Source organism: Lepisosteus oculatus, chromosome 25 (assembly GCF_040954835.1).
Source record: "Lepisosteus oculatus isolate fLepOcu1 chromosome 25, fLepOcu1.hap2, whole genome shotgun sequence".
Lineage (NCBI taxonomy): Eukaryota > Metazoa > Chordata > Actinopteri > Semionotiformes > Lepisosteidae > Lepisosteus > Lepisosteus oculatus.
Genome location: NC_090720.1, coordinates 5,451,687 through 5,468,091, shown reverse-complemented (window position 1 = coordinate 5,468,091; position 16,405 = coordinate 5,451,687). Strand labels below are relative to the sequence as shown.

General features: G+C 42.5%; 1 protein-coding gene across 3 annotated transcripts in view; it reads right to left on the bottom strand.

Annotated features, from left to right (window-relative positions):
• espn (espin) overlaps positions 1-16,405 on the bottom strand; it is a 62,587-nt gene that overhangs the window by 30,310 nt on the left and 15,872 nt on the right. For all 3 annotated transcript variants that reach the window (XM_015337278.2, XM_015337279.2, XM_015337280.2), the window contains exons 4-8: positions 15,872-16,058; positions 14,602-14,784; positions 13,449-13,580; positions 10,269-10,482; positions 8,540-8,805 (exon numbers count right to left, since the gene is read on the bottom strand). In XM_015337278.2, the coding sequence (XP_015192764.1) occupies positions 8,540-8,805; positions 10,269-10,482; positions 13,449-13,580; positions 14,602-14,784; positions 15,872-16,058 (982 nt within the window). The remainder of the gene's footprint in view (positions 1-8,539; positions 8,806-10,268; positions 10,483-13,448; positions 13,581-14,601; positions 14,785-15,871; positions 16,059-16,405) is intronic.

Sequence of the window (16,405 nt, the reverse complement as noted above, 5' to 3'; positions counted from 1 at the left end):
TCATTTCCCCTTCCAATCAGAATGCAGGCAAAGAGACTGGGTATTAGCTGATTTTGAGCAGAAAACACTGCAGTGCAGAAAACAAAAAACGGTTTCCTGCAACTCCAGCGTCTTTATGCAAGATCAGTACGTACATGTGACAAGTATTGGAACAGATTTATTCACCACAACTGGAACAAAAGAGCTTTTCACAGCTTTTAGCTGGATGGTAATATGCCTGCTAAGCTTTCCCATACGGTGGTCAGAAAACTAAGGAGGTACTGTTATACGGTGACGCAACAATTCACACGCATTTCTTCTTGGCCAGCCAAAGGACAAAGAGAATCGCACTACAGATTACCAGTGCAAATCAGGATGACAATTCTGCCGTTTTCCCGTGATCTCCCTGCTTTCATCATGCATTTAACTGTGCCTCGACATGAGTTTGTAGCAGTTTTCTATACTTCTACCATGGTTTTGGTGCAATCTGGAACACAAGCTGAGCTGCTTTCTGTAGGTTTTAGTGCAGAAGCTTCCACAGAAGCACGACTCATTTACTCTTGGGTATGTTATTCTAAAACCCGTTCTTCAAATGCTGTACAAGACTCACTCGAGCTAATTTTACCCAAGAGGAAATGGGACTCGGAAGCTATTGACTCATTTCCTCTTGGAAAAACTTAATTTACATCTCACGCAGTGCACTAGTGTAAACACCTGCGGGCTTCCTCTTTCCTCGAACATTACTCAAGTTAAAATGATTATGGAAAAAATCCAGCTGACAATCTCGGAGTCAGACGAGCAGCTGTTTTTACTACCCAACTCACATTTTCCTAATGCAAAGGAAGTATTTGCATCTTGAATTTTAACTATAGGGATCAAACAGTAAATGCTACTATGCAGGGCAGCCAGGTGATGAGGATTATTATTTCAATCTACTTGAAATTACAAAACATATTTTGGATGCAATTAACAGTGTCTACAGCACCTTTTCAGTACATGCAACATCTCTCATTATGTTAATACCTTGTACGGTGAAATGAAAATTGTTGCTACTTTCATATGTTTGGAATACATTCAGGCAAATTGTAAAATAAATCTATTCTGAATCTGTACTCTATGTGGCCAAAATAGATTGTTGGACTATTGATTGATTTAACGATATCATCCAGCTGTTCCTCATTCTGATACCAATATCATACCCTGAAAAGCATGTCTGGGTACCTTCCAAATTCCCACAACCCTTTCTGTTACAAAGTGTCTCCTGTTTATGGTTTGGAATGACAGATACATTATAACCATAAGTTAGGATGATCAAGACCATGAAAAGCAAAATATGGAGCAATAAGGCAAAGCATCAAATGAAGAACCTACAACCTCATCTCACGCAATGAAAATCACCCCCTTTGCTCTGTTTAAGAGAACTCCGAAGTACTGAACACACCAATCACATGCTGCAACTTAGCTCCACTGAGGTGAATACAGATACCTGCTAATTACCCACTATGGGGCAGATCCTTCCGAATTTCAAGAACTCCCAATGGAATCTGAGGCGAGACATTTATTTCTTAATTTATTCTTCACTGCATATCCTTGCAAGTCCCGGCCTTCACAAGTCTGCATTCTAGTTGGCTTTCATTTGCATTTGACATATTGAGATGCAAGTCCAATAACAATGGCTTTAAAACAGAACTGTGCAAGTATAGTTGTTGCTTAAAACAAGTTGAAAATGAGCTTTACAGTCTTCTCCAGGAAAACAAAATCTGTGTCCCTTCCACCATCTCACCACCTCGCAGTCTTAGCACAGAATGGTGCTGATCGCAAATGATAGCCAGCAGGAGGGACATGAAACAGCAGGAAACCAGATATTAATAAGCAAAACAGCTACTCGCTCAGCTATCTATTCTACAGTACCTGAAACTCTCAATTTGACCTCAACCTTAACCTTTAGTGACCCTCTCATTTTAAAAGGCAAGACTCCTTTTAAAATCAAAAGCATCTCTCAGAGCTTTTGTTCTAGATAGGTCCAGAACTCTAGAGAACTTCTTATACACGAGTTGTGAGCCACATAGTAAAAATAAACTTACAGCTTAAGTTAAATGTCAGTTCAAGGCTAGGATGCTACATAATGCACATTTCAGGACCAGGTTATGATTATTAATAGTACTGATGTAGGAAGGATAGTAGCACTACTGCCAACCATTTTCAGGGCTGAACCAGACCACTGGGATATATGCAGTAGTACAGTACATACAATATACCCAACCTCTCTCATCTGGGGAACTTTGTTCAGTGTTTAAAGAGCAAACAGACGATGAATTACAGAATGTATGAATATTAATTAGTTCTAACTGATTCACAATGCTAAATGCAGATCCATCTAAACAGACTTCCACTTCTTAGAATTAAAGGCTTTATGGAAAAAAAAACATAATGATTATCATGGTTCCTCTGATGATAGCTTAATACAAAAAAACTCAAAAGTTAAAAAAAAAATCAAAACAAGATAGCCTCTCTCAGCAATGATAAAATTAAACTGAGAATATTCTACTCATGTAACTGTAATAAATGTAAAGACTATTTAGGTTATTTCTTTTTAGAGTTTTACTCATTAAAGGAAGTGTAATATGTAAATAAAGTGTAATTTGTCCTGGTGTGCTGGAAAAGTAATTTACAATATTCTCACTTTGAATATCTTTAAATAACTCATGGATTCATTTAGAACTTCATGAATCTATTGTTCAGAACAGCACCCATGGAATTAAATAACAGCAACTGGAACTAAATGTAAATGACATAAAAAGACAAACTATACATGTCTAAGTTTCTCGTTGGTGAAGCCTTTACAAAAAGATGCAAATATTCTAAAGGTGAAGGAAGGGAGAAGCTGCCCTAAAATACAGTACTCGTTTCAGTTTAATTCATAATTTTAACTGGATTCATGATGCCAAGTCAGGTTTTGCAAAAGTCACGTGAAGTTTTCACATTAAAAGTTGTGGATAAAGAAAAAAGCAGCTAGGCTAAATCACAAATGTCCTGTCAATGTCCTTGCACAGGATGCTGATGACACTTTGGCCAAATGCTTCAATTTCAGTTTCTCACCTAAACATTTACATGACATCTAGTTAAAGAAATTCTTGTGGGTCACAACGCTGAAGCTAAAAACAAAAGCAAACGGCTGAACAAATGAACAGTGGAAATACTTTCAGATATATTCATATCAGGTATTTTCTACTAAAACGGGCAGCAAAAAAACATTTCCTAACCTGTGCTAATTTTGACTACTGTGGTTTGCAAACTAATGGGCAAAAGTAAGATCTCTCTTAGCCGAGTAGCAGCTCTGAAAGCTCATTTTCTCCCTTACCTTCTCTGCTTCCTGTCTCCCCTCAATCCCCCGTGCTGAAACAGCAGAACAAAAGCCCAGCAGTGCTGCAAGCCCAGGTGTTACCAGATCTCTGGTCCCTGATACCTGTGTCACTCTACCTGCCCTCTCACTTTACTCAGGCCCTTCATCAATAAAGTACACCTATCACATCGCGGCACCATGATGTCACTGGTCTCAGCCTGCCAATCGCAGGGCTGCAGGGTTCTGCCACTCACATGCAAAGCAGTTCAGTAAAGAGCAGGGCTGGAGGAACTCAAGTCCCTGTGGCAAAGGGATTTTGCGGCTCTTTGTAGAGATGTACAAACTTTCCATTTGAAAAGGGCATTGGCTATTTTCAGTTAACACAACTGTAGCATTTTACTGTGGTAAAGGGAAGGTTTTGCCAGCAAACTAGTCATTAAACCTGTGTCAGTTTGTCAATAAACTGCACATTTCTTATTTTATATGCAACACCACTGAGAATCATTTTAACTACAGTAGAGCACATTCTGCACAGAAATAAACAGAAAGAGATCAACCAGGGTGCACATTCACAACTTTCTCACAACTCCGTAAGTACATAAGTATATTATAAAGATTAAGACAACTATTCATTATTGATTATTTTAACCCTTATATCTTAACAGAAAACAAAACCAGAAAAAATAATATTTTTAGACAGATTTGTAATGTAGACTGTGACTCATATCACTCACTTTCCTTCTTTATACATTGCTCTGCCCAGCCACAATCATTTGGTGTCATACCCAGTCCTACTGAACATTTTCCAGGACATTTTTGTCACAATATTTTCACGTATTTCATTGTGGTTATGATTAACACATTAACACTTTACACTGCTTCCACTGTATATTCTTATACCTACACCCTGGCTTCACTGTGCTGTAGAATACTAGACTGTGACAAAACAATGAAAACCTAATGCAAAGATTCCTTAGAATCACAGAATATCCCGGCTTTATACTTTTATAATATAAGACAATAAAGGCCACAATATGGTGAAACGCTGATACAACTGCAACAATACGATGATTAATTCAGTTTATGAAAGTGTTAAGAGAATGGGGAAGTCCTGACAAGCTTCTCTGCGGCACACCCCATTACCCTCCGGGTCTTCTGACACCACCAGTGATGGACAGGAGGTTCGGTGCTGATTGGAGAAGTACGTCCCTCACTGAGGTCACACTGAGCCTGGAGGTGCCTGGGTGCTCGCAGGGGATACTCTTTTGCTGGGAGTTCAAAGATTCCAGGCTGACCATTACCTCTGTCCCTGGTTGTACTTAACCCTTTATGTGCTGTGACAAGAAGAGGCCCGGTCACAGTGTGCAAATGAATAGACCTGCATTCTAACCCACAACATCTGGGGTAAAGACCTCAACCTGCACATGGAGTGAGTATCTTTCCCTGTTGAGTCAGTTGGGAGCCCTTGACATATTCTACTAGCACCTAGTAAAATTCTCCAATAGTCTGTCGTCCATTTAAGGATGCGAAAAACCTACACCTCCTGGATATTTCCATTCCAGATTGGTGGAAGTGTAAACTGCACCGAATCCCACTTATTATGCAGCTGGGTTTGGCATAGAGCAGAACAACTTCTGAATGTTCTGCACAGGTCTTACATGGGGAGAGAAGGGTTGGAATGAACAAGTAACAGCCAACATTAAGCAGGAGTGCAGGAGAATATCCTAGTTAGTCCATTGTGTCACTAAAATGCTCACAGAGCTTTTTATAGCTTCTCCATGCATGTTGTGAAAAATTCAGGCTTGTGGGCTTCATACAAATATCTTTTATTTACTTCTAAGCACATTATCTAACAAAGATGCACTCGTAACACAGTTTAATAATTAGGAGAAACGAATGACGCAAGCAAAGGCTGTTTATGGAAATGAAACCACTAACAAATTTAACTTATATTTCAATTACAAAAAGGGCAAGGCGACCTTTGGAAAAACGCATTTCTGGTGCTCATTTTATCTTCAGGCACACTCAGTTGAAGTAGCGGTTAATTATCTCAGTACTGATCATTTAGTACACGGTATACAGCTTAGCTTATATAGTTCAGGAGCAGCCTCATACCAGAACTGTTTTATTTCTAGAAAGCTCTCTCAGCGGAGCCTCTCAGGGAGACCATCATTCTGTTGTGGTGTGGACATATTGTCTTTCCCTGCATTGTTGCTGTGCCTTTGTTCCAGAGCTTTCTCCTCTCCTTCATCGGACTCAATTAACAGTATCTCTTTGTGTCCCAGAGAGCTGGAGGACTGTTTAATTGTTAATGAGTGGCAGCTCAGGGATTGTTACCTGGGCCTAGTCGCAGGTGGGAGGTTGGGCCCCGGAGGCTCCTCTTAATTAAAACCCTTCCCTCAGGACCTCACCACACACATACTGTACACACACTCACTCACGCACGCACGTGTGCGCACGCACCCAGCTCTCTTACACAACCGCACAGCCTGGAACTCCGCTCACATGGGCTGCCGAAGAAATGCTCTGCTCTTGCAAAGCAAATTTCCACGCCAGAACCTTTTTAAAAATGAGCAGCATTTTGCACCAATTGATTTTTCATAAATAACACAGAAATCAACGGGCTAAATGTAATTTTGTTTAAAAAAAGGTCTATTCCGAATAGACAATTTTCCATTTTAAGCACATAATTACCACTCTTTTCTACTGCAGATCAAGTGCCACAAATGTCTTTTATATTTTTTACAATAATATCCACTTTTCAGAAAGGGAAATAGAAAGAGGACTGATGTTTTTCGTCTGAATATTGCAATGCTTATCTAGAACCATTTCTTATAATGAAAAAAGCTCTTGTGTTACTCCTGTGAGCTTTCTACTAAAAAAATCTACTAAATCTACATGGAGTAGATAGAACATGCACATAGGGATTGACCTTTCACCTGGAAACCCACTCCTTTATTTGTCCAGTCAGAGGAGCATGGACCCTTATCTCCAGAACTGCTGTAATTCTGCGATTTTACACAAATACACAAAACTGTTAATTTTTAACAAAAAAAATGTTTATTCTGTGATGGGCAACTGAATATTGAAACGTATTTGTACTTCATCTTGGCTGGACTACTGCAATGTCCAGCTTGCTGCGTTATCAAAGAACACATTACACACACCCCAGCATGTTCGAAAGTAGCAGTTTTCTCATTGGGTCTCATTCTGACATATACAGTATACAGTATATAACCTCTGTTTTAAAATCCCTGTTCTGGCTTCCTGTACACCCGTACAGTGAAGAGTATTTCACTGCAGAGTACAATGCAAAATCAGGAGCTCCGAAACTCAATTGTATTTTCAAATCTCATGTTTAAACCCACATAGATTTTCGGTGTGTATTGTCTAGTATACCTTAAAGGATTCTGTGTGGTTCTTTTGTATTTTTTCTGACATTGTTTACAAGTTTTTTTCCTCCATTCTTTAAAGTTCAGTGTGTTGAGAATATAGGAAAGAAGTTTATAAAAGGTTTACTGCATGATCATTAACAAGGAGCAACAGTCATCATCTTTATATATTTTTTGTTGCATCATATTGCAGATGATCTCAATTTCCAAAGATTCAGAAATGCAAGGACATCTGATATCAGGTGAAGGCATGAAAACTATACTTGGTCGCCTATCTCCAATGTGTTGCACTTTTGCAATTTTAAGTTGCTTTAAAAAAATCTGGACTTGTGCCCTTCAGAGCCTCCTCACACAGCAATTAAAGAAATTAAAGGTCTGGCCATCACAGGCCTCAGTGCAAACCTCTCTGGCAATGAAGATCCTCATTAGCGAAAGGGCACAATTACCACATTGTTTGGCTCCTCATTTATTCACCTACAGACACTAGCAAAAGCAAAGGACATTGTTTGACTGTGCAGCCACCAAAGTGATTAGTTAACAAAACCCCAGCTGACTACCCAGCATTCCTGTTCCTAATCCCTTTGGGAATCCATGTCATTTCACCCCACCGATTTCCCTCAAGTTTATTCTAGTCCTCAAAATGTCTTTGCAGTCGTGGTCTGATGGATGCAGAGATTAACAGTGTGAGGGTTATTACCAGGTCAGCTGCACTGCAGAATAAACAGTAGTCAAAGGCTTGTTTCCCTCTATTTGTTCAAGAGATGTGCCAGGCAACACAGCTAAACTAGAACTGAGCAGCGTGTAAATGTAATAAGTGCAACTTGTTGAAACACACAATTAATTTAAAAGCAAATAGTTTTTAAACAAAACAATTACTATTTTTTTAAATGTGTTTGCTGCTAGAAATTCTGCTTCACTGCCAACACCTTCACTATGCAAATATGCTTACATAAGAGCAGGGTTCACTTTGTGTGCCTGGTGCATTTCTACACTAGGTGCTACAGTGACTTTACAGACTGTAAAAAAGGTGCTATATTTCAGATGAGACATAAAACCAAGGTCCTGACTCCCTGTGGTCATTAAAAATCCCATAGTGTTTTTCGAAAAGAGTAGTGGTGTTACCCTGGTGTCCTGGCCAAATTTCCACTTGGCCTTTACATCTCATGAACTCATAATAATCTCCATCTATGAATCTTCATCATTCTGTTCTCCTCCCCAATGAGAGCTGATATGTGGGGAGCATACTGGCGCACTACGGCCGCCGTCACATCATCCAGGTGGGGCTGCACATTGGTGATGGTGGAGGGGATCCCCATTACCTGTAAAGCTCTTTGAGTGGAGTGTCCAGAAAAGAGCTATATAAGTGTAAGGTATTACATAGGTATTCATTTTCCCCAAGGTGGTTTCCACTAAGCACAATATGACCTTTGAGTCCAAACAGAAATACCGCTGTAAAATCTCAGGTGAAGGAAAACAATGATGGACTAATTATGACTTCCAGCTAATCGATCTGTCACATTGCAAACAAATGGTACAGTACGTCATTGGTTTCTGGAGGTACGGTACGACACACTGAGATGTTGATTAAGGCAAGTGTGGAGAGCTGAAGGGTACTTCAGCACTGCAAGTGTGTGGGGGTGCAGTGCTGCAAGTGTGGGCGCAGGGCTCAAGGCGTGTGGGGGTGCAAAGCTAAGGATGTGTGGGGGCACAGGGCTGCATGAAAATGGGGGTGCAGGGCTGAGCATGTGAGGGGCTGCAGAGCTGAAAGTGTGTTGGGGTGCAGGGCCGAGGGCGCGGGGGGGCGCAGGGTGCAAGGTGATCTCACCTCTTTCTCCACGTGCCGCAGGTTGCTCTTCACTTTCAGGTAGATCTCGGCAGAGGACGAGTCGTCAGGGGGGCTGGGCGCAGGGTAGCTGGGTGGGGGAGGGGGCACGCTGGAGGAGTCAGGGGGAGGGGGAGGGGGAGGGAAATCCGGAGGAGGAGGAGGGGGGGCTGCGATCAACACCTCTTTCTTCTGGGTCCCGGCTCCCGTATCTGGATTCAGCATGTCCATGTAGGTCTGCATGTCTGAGATGGCCGTTCCCGAAGGCCCTAAAATACATTCATGGAGCAATTCACACGTCTCCCAAGACAAGCGATCGCACACAGCTCATTTTGGACGATCCGTGCTGAGCCACCTCAAGATGCACAAGAATGTTTTTTTCATGCATGATTGTTTTGTGTCTAATGAGTCTTGTGCTACTGGTTATTTTATATTATTTTTGTAATATCAACAAAAAAAAACTCAATTCAGCTTGAACCCTAAAATCTCTGATCGTCTGACAACATTTCAAAATACACATTTGAAAATGTTTGGAATTTTTAATAAAAACAAACTTTAGAACACCCTGTAAATGAAGCATCATGCTGGTGGAAATAACCTTGATTTATAAGTCCTGTCCTCGTTATGGGGGTGGCATGGCATAGTGGGTAAGTCATGACTAGAAGGTTGTAGGTTTGAGTCCATGTGGTCAAGGTGGGGCTGCACATTGGTGGTGGTGGAGGGGAGTCCCCATTACCTGTAAAGCGCTTTGAGTGGAGTGTCCAGTAAAGCGCTATATAAGTGTAAGCAATTATTAATTATTATTATATTATTAATGCTGCAGACATTCTTGAGGATCTTGACTCCAGCTGCTCCTGTCCATCCAGCTGTGTAAGTGGGGAACATTGCTGTGTGAAACAGTTTACCATCAAAGGGGAAGAATTGTGCTCTCTCCACCAATTAACTCAATGGAAACTGTGATCATCTCTGATCTGGTGAGGCTCAGATATGTAAATGATCTATTATCTACCCTTCAGCCATGCTGCAACAAAGTCTTTGCTATCAAGAAACCAGAGACAAATCCATTAAAACTGCAAGCAATGACAAACATTTACACTTTAGAAACACTTACATTATGATGTTCAAATCAAAAATGTTGTTAGAGACTAAAGTGAATAGTAAGTGAACATTGATCAGTGACAAACCTGAATTTTCAGGAAAACCTGAGAAGCCAAGGGCACAGCACATGCAGGTTTAAATCTCACCACTAGATGGCAATGCCTGTCTTTTCACAGAGCAAGGAAGCAACAACAACACATTAAACACAACGAGCCATATGGAATTGTTTCCTCTCCAACGGACGTGGGGGGTTTCTCCTATTGTTTTGTGACAATGGGCAACACATGGCGTCTCATCCAAAAAACGCCTCCGGCCCCAGTGTCATAGTCTCGACGTTAGCAACCCAGAAAAACAGATACAGACTGGCGCTCTAGGCTTTGACGTTAAAACCCCCTGCAGAAAGTCAAGGAAGTCATCAAAAAGCCCTCTTCAACATTTGATACCAGGGTTCAGATCACCGTTTAAAATGTTAAAATGTGTAGCTCTCTTTTTCTGCATTGGACAGTGTATTTTAGGTTATTTGTCTGAGATGGAAAAATGACCTCGTTGTATCTCAAACACGCCCATAGGATGCGAGAGGCATAATCTCCGCCCAGCTCTGTGGACTCCGCGCACACGGGAGCCGGACGCTGACCTGCAGTGACCACGCTCCTCTTCTCCCCCGTGCTGGACTGACTGGAGGTACAGGAGTCGTAGTTGGACAGGGTGCTGGAAGGCGAGCCCATGCCAGATCGGGCTGGCTGGACGTGGGAGGACCTGGTGGTGTTGGGGGAAGAATGGCCGGAGTCGGGCTGCTTGTACTCTAGGTCAGCCGAGGGGTCCCGGGACAGGACACGGTGCTCCACACTCTGTCGGGGGTAACAAGGACAGCCCATGAGTCACACAGGTCAGAAGTATGAAATGGCCAATTCACTGGTCACGTACTCACCAATGCCATTACCAGGATAAATGTGTTGTAGTCAAGTAGAAGACTGTACCCCCTTCTTAGCTTTTACAGCACAAATGTGTTTAAAGCCTGACAATATTATAACCTCTCAGGAATTTGAGATTGGAGCTGTTGTTATAATACAGCCCTCTAGGAACCTCCCAAGTCTTGATGGGAGGCCAGCATTTTAAAGAAGCAGAATTCACTGCTGTGTGTGGTAAATTGAGGTGGCTGGGAGATCAAATCTCAGTGGGGGACAAGCTACACAAACATATATATGAACTGGGCTTTAAAGTCTATTCTCCATCTATGCTTTTTTATTTTGGCATCACCACTTATTTGTCATCATTATATACCTTGTCTGTACACATCCTGGTTGTTTTAAGGTTAATTATCCAGCAATAACTTGGGAGAGAATGAGACACACCCACCTGCTCAGCCACCTGTCATTTTACATGTGGCGAGCTCCACTGTGCACTAACAGGAGAGTTAATGACCATTGGACTGGAGCTGTGACATCTCCCGCTGACATCACAGCCAGCCTGCAGGTGCCTGGCAGGTCACTGCTGCTCACCAGAGAATCCCCCAGTGGTGCACAGCCAATCATGTCTCGGCACTTAGGAATCCCAGTCCGAGTTAATGACATCCACCAGATTTGAACTTCCTGTGTGAAGTCTGGGCCTAAGCAAAGTGTTTTTTAACTGTGCCATGTGATTTTCTAAGATCAGTTGTCTTGGTGATCTTCACATGAAGTTTTGGATATAGGGATCAGGTGCCTGAGTGCTATCTGTGGCAGGAAGAACAGTTTTGATCTGCCCTTAAAACATATCAAAGAGCAGCTCTCTGTAAAACTAGTACCCATGATGCAAGACGTATCAATTTATAATGTAATCGCAAAGACCTCCATAAATATCACTTTTGGTGTCAGAAACAGCATACCTGAGTATGGTTAAGTTTGTCAAGCCATCACTTCAGAACAAGGGTTAATTGAACATGTGCTTTGGTACAGATTATCTTCTGGTCCAGAGTAATTACACTGAAATTAAACCTGTTCTTCTTTATTAAACCCTATTTTGAGAATGTTCTTTGTACAACCTATTCTACATTCTATGACCTAGTCCCAGACACAGAGGCTCTGATCTAAATATATGACTCTGACCTCTGTACTCTGCATTATAACGCGATTGCACCTGTGAATCAGGTTTCACTACATTTTATACACAAGATGCCAAAGCACACAGAACACTAAAAGCACAGTACATTGTGTGGCCTTTTCATTTACATTGAAAATAGCATTGTAATCTGTTATTTTATTACAGTTCTCAGTGATATATTGTGCTATTCATTGACCGTATTAGAAGATGTAACTGTTAAATCAAAAGATGAAACCTTTTAGTCAACCTGACTGTATGTCACACTTCCTGATGTAACCTCATCTACTCTTTTTCCCCACCTGGTCTTTATGAGCACTTGATAATCAAACACAAACTGACATCTGTTTCACTTTGCCACAAGCTGTATTTAAGGCCACCAGCCTTTCTGACTTTTCAGTGTCGGATGTAAGACTGTTCTGCTAATTCCTTGTCCACTGAAGTAAGAAGACAGAACTACATAGTCTGCGCATAAACAGACTCCATGCTGTTAAACCATGTCTGAGCTTTAGCCTCGATTCGAAGTACTGCAGTGCAGTTAAGAGAGTAAATTAAGCATTTTCCCCCTTGATGTTTATCAGATGGTAGTAGCTCTCGTTTTAATTATCCCAGCTGAGCGGTGCTAGAAACTCCTTCCTCCGTCAGCAGTAACACAGTTCAGGTCTGTAGTAAACACTCCTCAGCCTCACAGCTTCAACGCCACAATAAACTAAGAAGGAAAGCACAGATAGCTCAATAAAACCGCTCCTTACGTTACTGACTCCCATCTTGATCCCGATCTCTGCCAACAGCTCCAGATCAGACCAGAGAGGGCTGGATTTTACAACTCTTCCCCATCTCCCCTCTAGTTCTGCCGCACATCCTCTAAGCTCCAGAAAAAAATAACACTCTTCTCCACTGATCTCCCGGGTACGGAACAAATGTTCCCAACCTCCCCAGAGTTAGAGAGATAAAAATACAGGTCAGAGGAAAATAAGCCTGGGCCTGGAACTGCAGTACTGTTCTGCTCAGCCACCTCTGCCACCTTCTTATATTTAGACTTCTTATAATTAGAAAGACCTGTTGGCTTGATTGCAGGCAGGGCAGGGGGGCTGAAAGAAATGTGCTCTGAAGAAAATTGAGAATTTATGAGCACAATGCACAGAAGCACATGATCAGGAACACGGACTTGTACTATTTCAGAAACGGAGCATAACACCTCCCTTCTACAGAGGAGGTGCAATCAGCTCGTTCCTGCCCTTGTGAAAAATACAACATATCCAGAAGCATGCAAACATATATACTGTACTATATCACATATACTATTATTATCATTTATTCTAAATATAACCTGTTCAACAGATAAAAAACATCTATAAAGCTACTATATGATGTTGAACAAAGTTAAAGCACATCAAAAGAAAACAAAACGACCTATATAAATGGTCATTCTGAATAAAAAGAGGTTAGAGGGTATTTTATTGCCCGGTCATTTTGAAAGCTTTGTGGCAACAAAGAATTTGCATTAGAGATTTAGAGGATAACGTCACTTCACGCTGACTGACCTAAACCAGTATGTCCTACTGTATTATTCTGGCTTGACCAGGCTTCATGATCACGTTACCCGTGTCCTGATTGATGGAACACGACTCCCGCTTGAACCCAGGAAGCTGACAGGTACATCTGGATGCCACAAGGAAGGATAGGAATGGCCAGGTGCTCAGACTGTGGATCTTGGCAGGCTGTAGGCCTCACTCACCATGTTTTCCACTGTACGCAGGTACTTGGCACACTGGCTGTGTCCATTGTAGTCAGCAAGGTCTGCTGCCGAGTAGCCATCGTGGTCTCCGATACCCAGGTCCACTCCGTTGACCACCAGAATCTGGCAACACTGCCGTGGAAAGGCACAGACAACACCGTCACAGACAGTATAACTCTATAGTGATAACAATGTTAATGCCAGATTGATATTTCCATTGGTTCATTGGAATCATACCACAGATATACGAGTCCTGTTGTGTTTTTACAGCACTCATTCACTAAACCAACACAGCTCAGAACCCTATAAAGTGAAACAAATCGAGAAAACACCTTTTACAGGATGTAAAAATTGGAAATAAAACACAAATCCATTTTCAAAGGCGCCAGGAGAAGGGCACAAGTGACAGCCAGAATCTGAATTCCACAGGTCTCACCCTGCTATCATCCAGCAGTGGGCTGTGCAGGACATCGACATCCTCGGAGAATTAGATCTTGAACACATTCTCCAAATAATCCTATTACTGTAATACGAAACCAAACCACAGAACCTGCCAGCTCAAGGCCACAGTATACAGGTTCATGCACCTCACAAGAAAGTACTAGGTGCTTTCAACTCATATATTTCCATTTCTTCTTCTAAACTGACTCCTCCCTGCCAGGTTTCGCCGGAGGCTGTCTGCTTTCCAGTATAAAAACAAAGAGAAAAATAAAAACGATCAAGGGTCTAAGTGTTTTTTTTTCCTGCAACACAAGAAGGGCTGAGTGCCCTCGTCTCATTTGCAGCCTATTAAACTTGTTTAGTTACCAGCAGCTAATTGATCTTAGGAGGGCATGCAGTTCTTTCTTGAACGAAGACAGGTATGGGCTTCCACAACACGGCTGGGTAGCTCGTTGCACACTCCCACCACCCTCTGTGTAAAGACGTGCCTCTGGTTATCAGCCGGTAATGCAATCCCCCCTATATTTTACCGGTGTCCTTTAGTTTATTGTTGACGGCTGAATGGCATACTCTATCCAACCAAAGACAAGAAAGGAGAGCTACTACAGCCAGAAAAGCACAGCATTTAAAATAAGAGTTGGATTCCAGGTAGAAACCAACAAAAAAAAGATGCCGAATGAATGGTGCACGGAGTCAACGCGCTGAAGCTCACCTCCAGCTCCCCATTCTCCGCTGCGTCGTGCAGGGGGGTCCCGCCCCAGTTGTCGCAGGTGATCTCCCCTCCGTGGAGCAGCAGCCAGCTCAGGACCTTGGTGTGACCGCGGCTGGCAGCAAAGTGCATGGCAGTGGCCCCATCGCTGTCCCGGTCCATCAGGCTGATGTCTGTGAAGCTCATCTGGACGCGGGGGAACGGAACGGCAAAGAAAAAGAAAAAAAAATAATCACCGCACGCAAGGGGCAGCAACTTCCTATGATTCATTTTCCAACGGCTTCTACTGGCGAGCAGCGGGCACAAGGCCGGGTACCACCCGGACGGGACGTCAGTCCACCACAGGACACACACACACACACTCACGCCAGGGCCAAATTTCCCAGAAACCAATTAACCTGCCAGGATGGTTTTGGATCGAGGGAAGAAACAACAGCACCTGGAGGAGACCCCCGCAAACATGGGGAGAACATATCCGATCCATGCAGATCGCACCCCAGGTCTGTAGCTGAACCCAGGGTCTGAGCACTGCTAACCACTGCGCCAGTGCTCGCCTGTCTCTTTCCCTTCTTTTCAAAATGCTTTCTAATGCAATCAACTAAAATAAATACAAGGGCTTGAATTCAGGACTTTTCCCTAAAGTGTTATAGGAATGGTGTTGCTCACAGAGACCCAAGAAAGGGCAAAACCATAGAAAGATATGCAGGAGAGGTAATGGTGTCTGTGCATTAGAGATTACATATCACATTGACCTAATTAGTCTCACTCGGACAACATCTGTGCAGGATACGTATGTTTACAATGTAGGAATACAAGATCCCAACAGCTGCCAAATGACCTATGGATTTATATTTGTCTGTATGTACAATAGCTCGGAGTAGGTTCTGATATGCTGAGTCTCTTCACTGCCATTTCAACTCACATTTCAGTTAGTACAAAGTCAGATCAAGGCACTGAGAAACATGGCTTGGAGATCATGTGGCTAGCATATGTTTAACTGTTCATGCATGAACACCTATTGAGCTTTTTTCACCGCAATAAGAAATACATTATTTGTTGCTTTATGCACAGTGTAAACATGGGAGTGTTGATCAACCCCTGCCCTCAAAACTCTTGCTCTGTTATCTTCCTATGCCGTTAGCTCGATGTGAAGCTCTCGAAAATGATTCTGTGTGAAAGTGATGAGAGGATGGGGATTGATACAGGTGATTGCGATCGCAGTGAGATGGGCAAGTGTGAGGGTGCCAGTCCAATAAATAGAACGGTGTCTTACCAGCCAGGCTATGACAGTACTGTGTCCCATCTGGGCAGCGGCATGCAGAGCTGTCATCCCATCATTGGCCCTAATGCGAGGGTCTGCACCGCAGTCCTTCACCAGGTATTGGACAACATCCAGGTGACCCTCCTGACAAGCCAGGTAAAGGGGCGTGGCACCATTCTTCGTTTGGGCATTGACTACACTGAAAGAACCAAAAAGGAGGTAGAAGTTTAAAATGAGGAGACATGATAATTTGATGAAACTGCACTTTGGTGTGCAAATATGATTTCAAAAAGCCATCTTTGTTAAATGACAGCATATGGTCAACAGCTACTTTGGCTTTTTGTGTGGGGGACACACCCAATGCCAATATGTTTTTAATGATTTTTTTTTCGATTTTAAAATGGGCGTGAAAATTGATGATCCGCCATACAAATTATTTGTTAAAGACCCACATAAATCATCACTATTAGATCAGGGGACTTTGCTGCCTGGCATCAATGGGCTTGGAAAGCTGCCTCTCTCTCTCCCAGGCTGCCCAGTGATGAC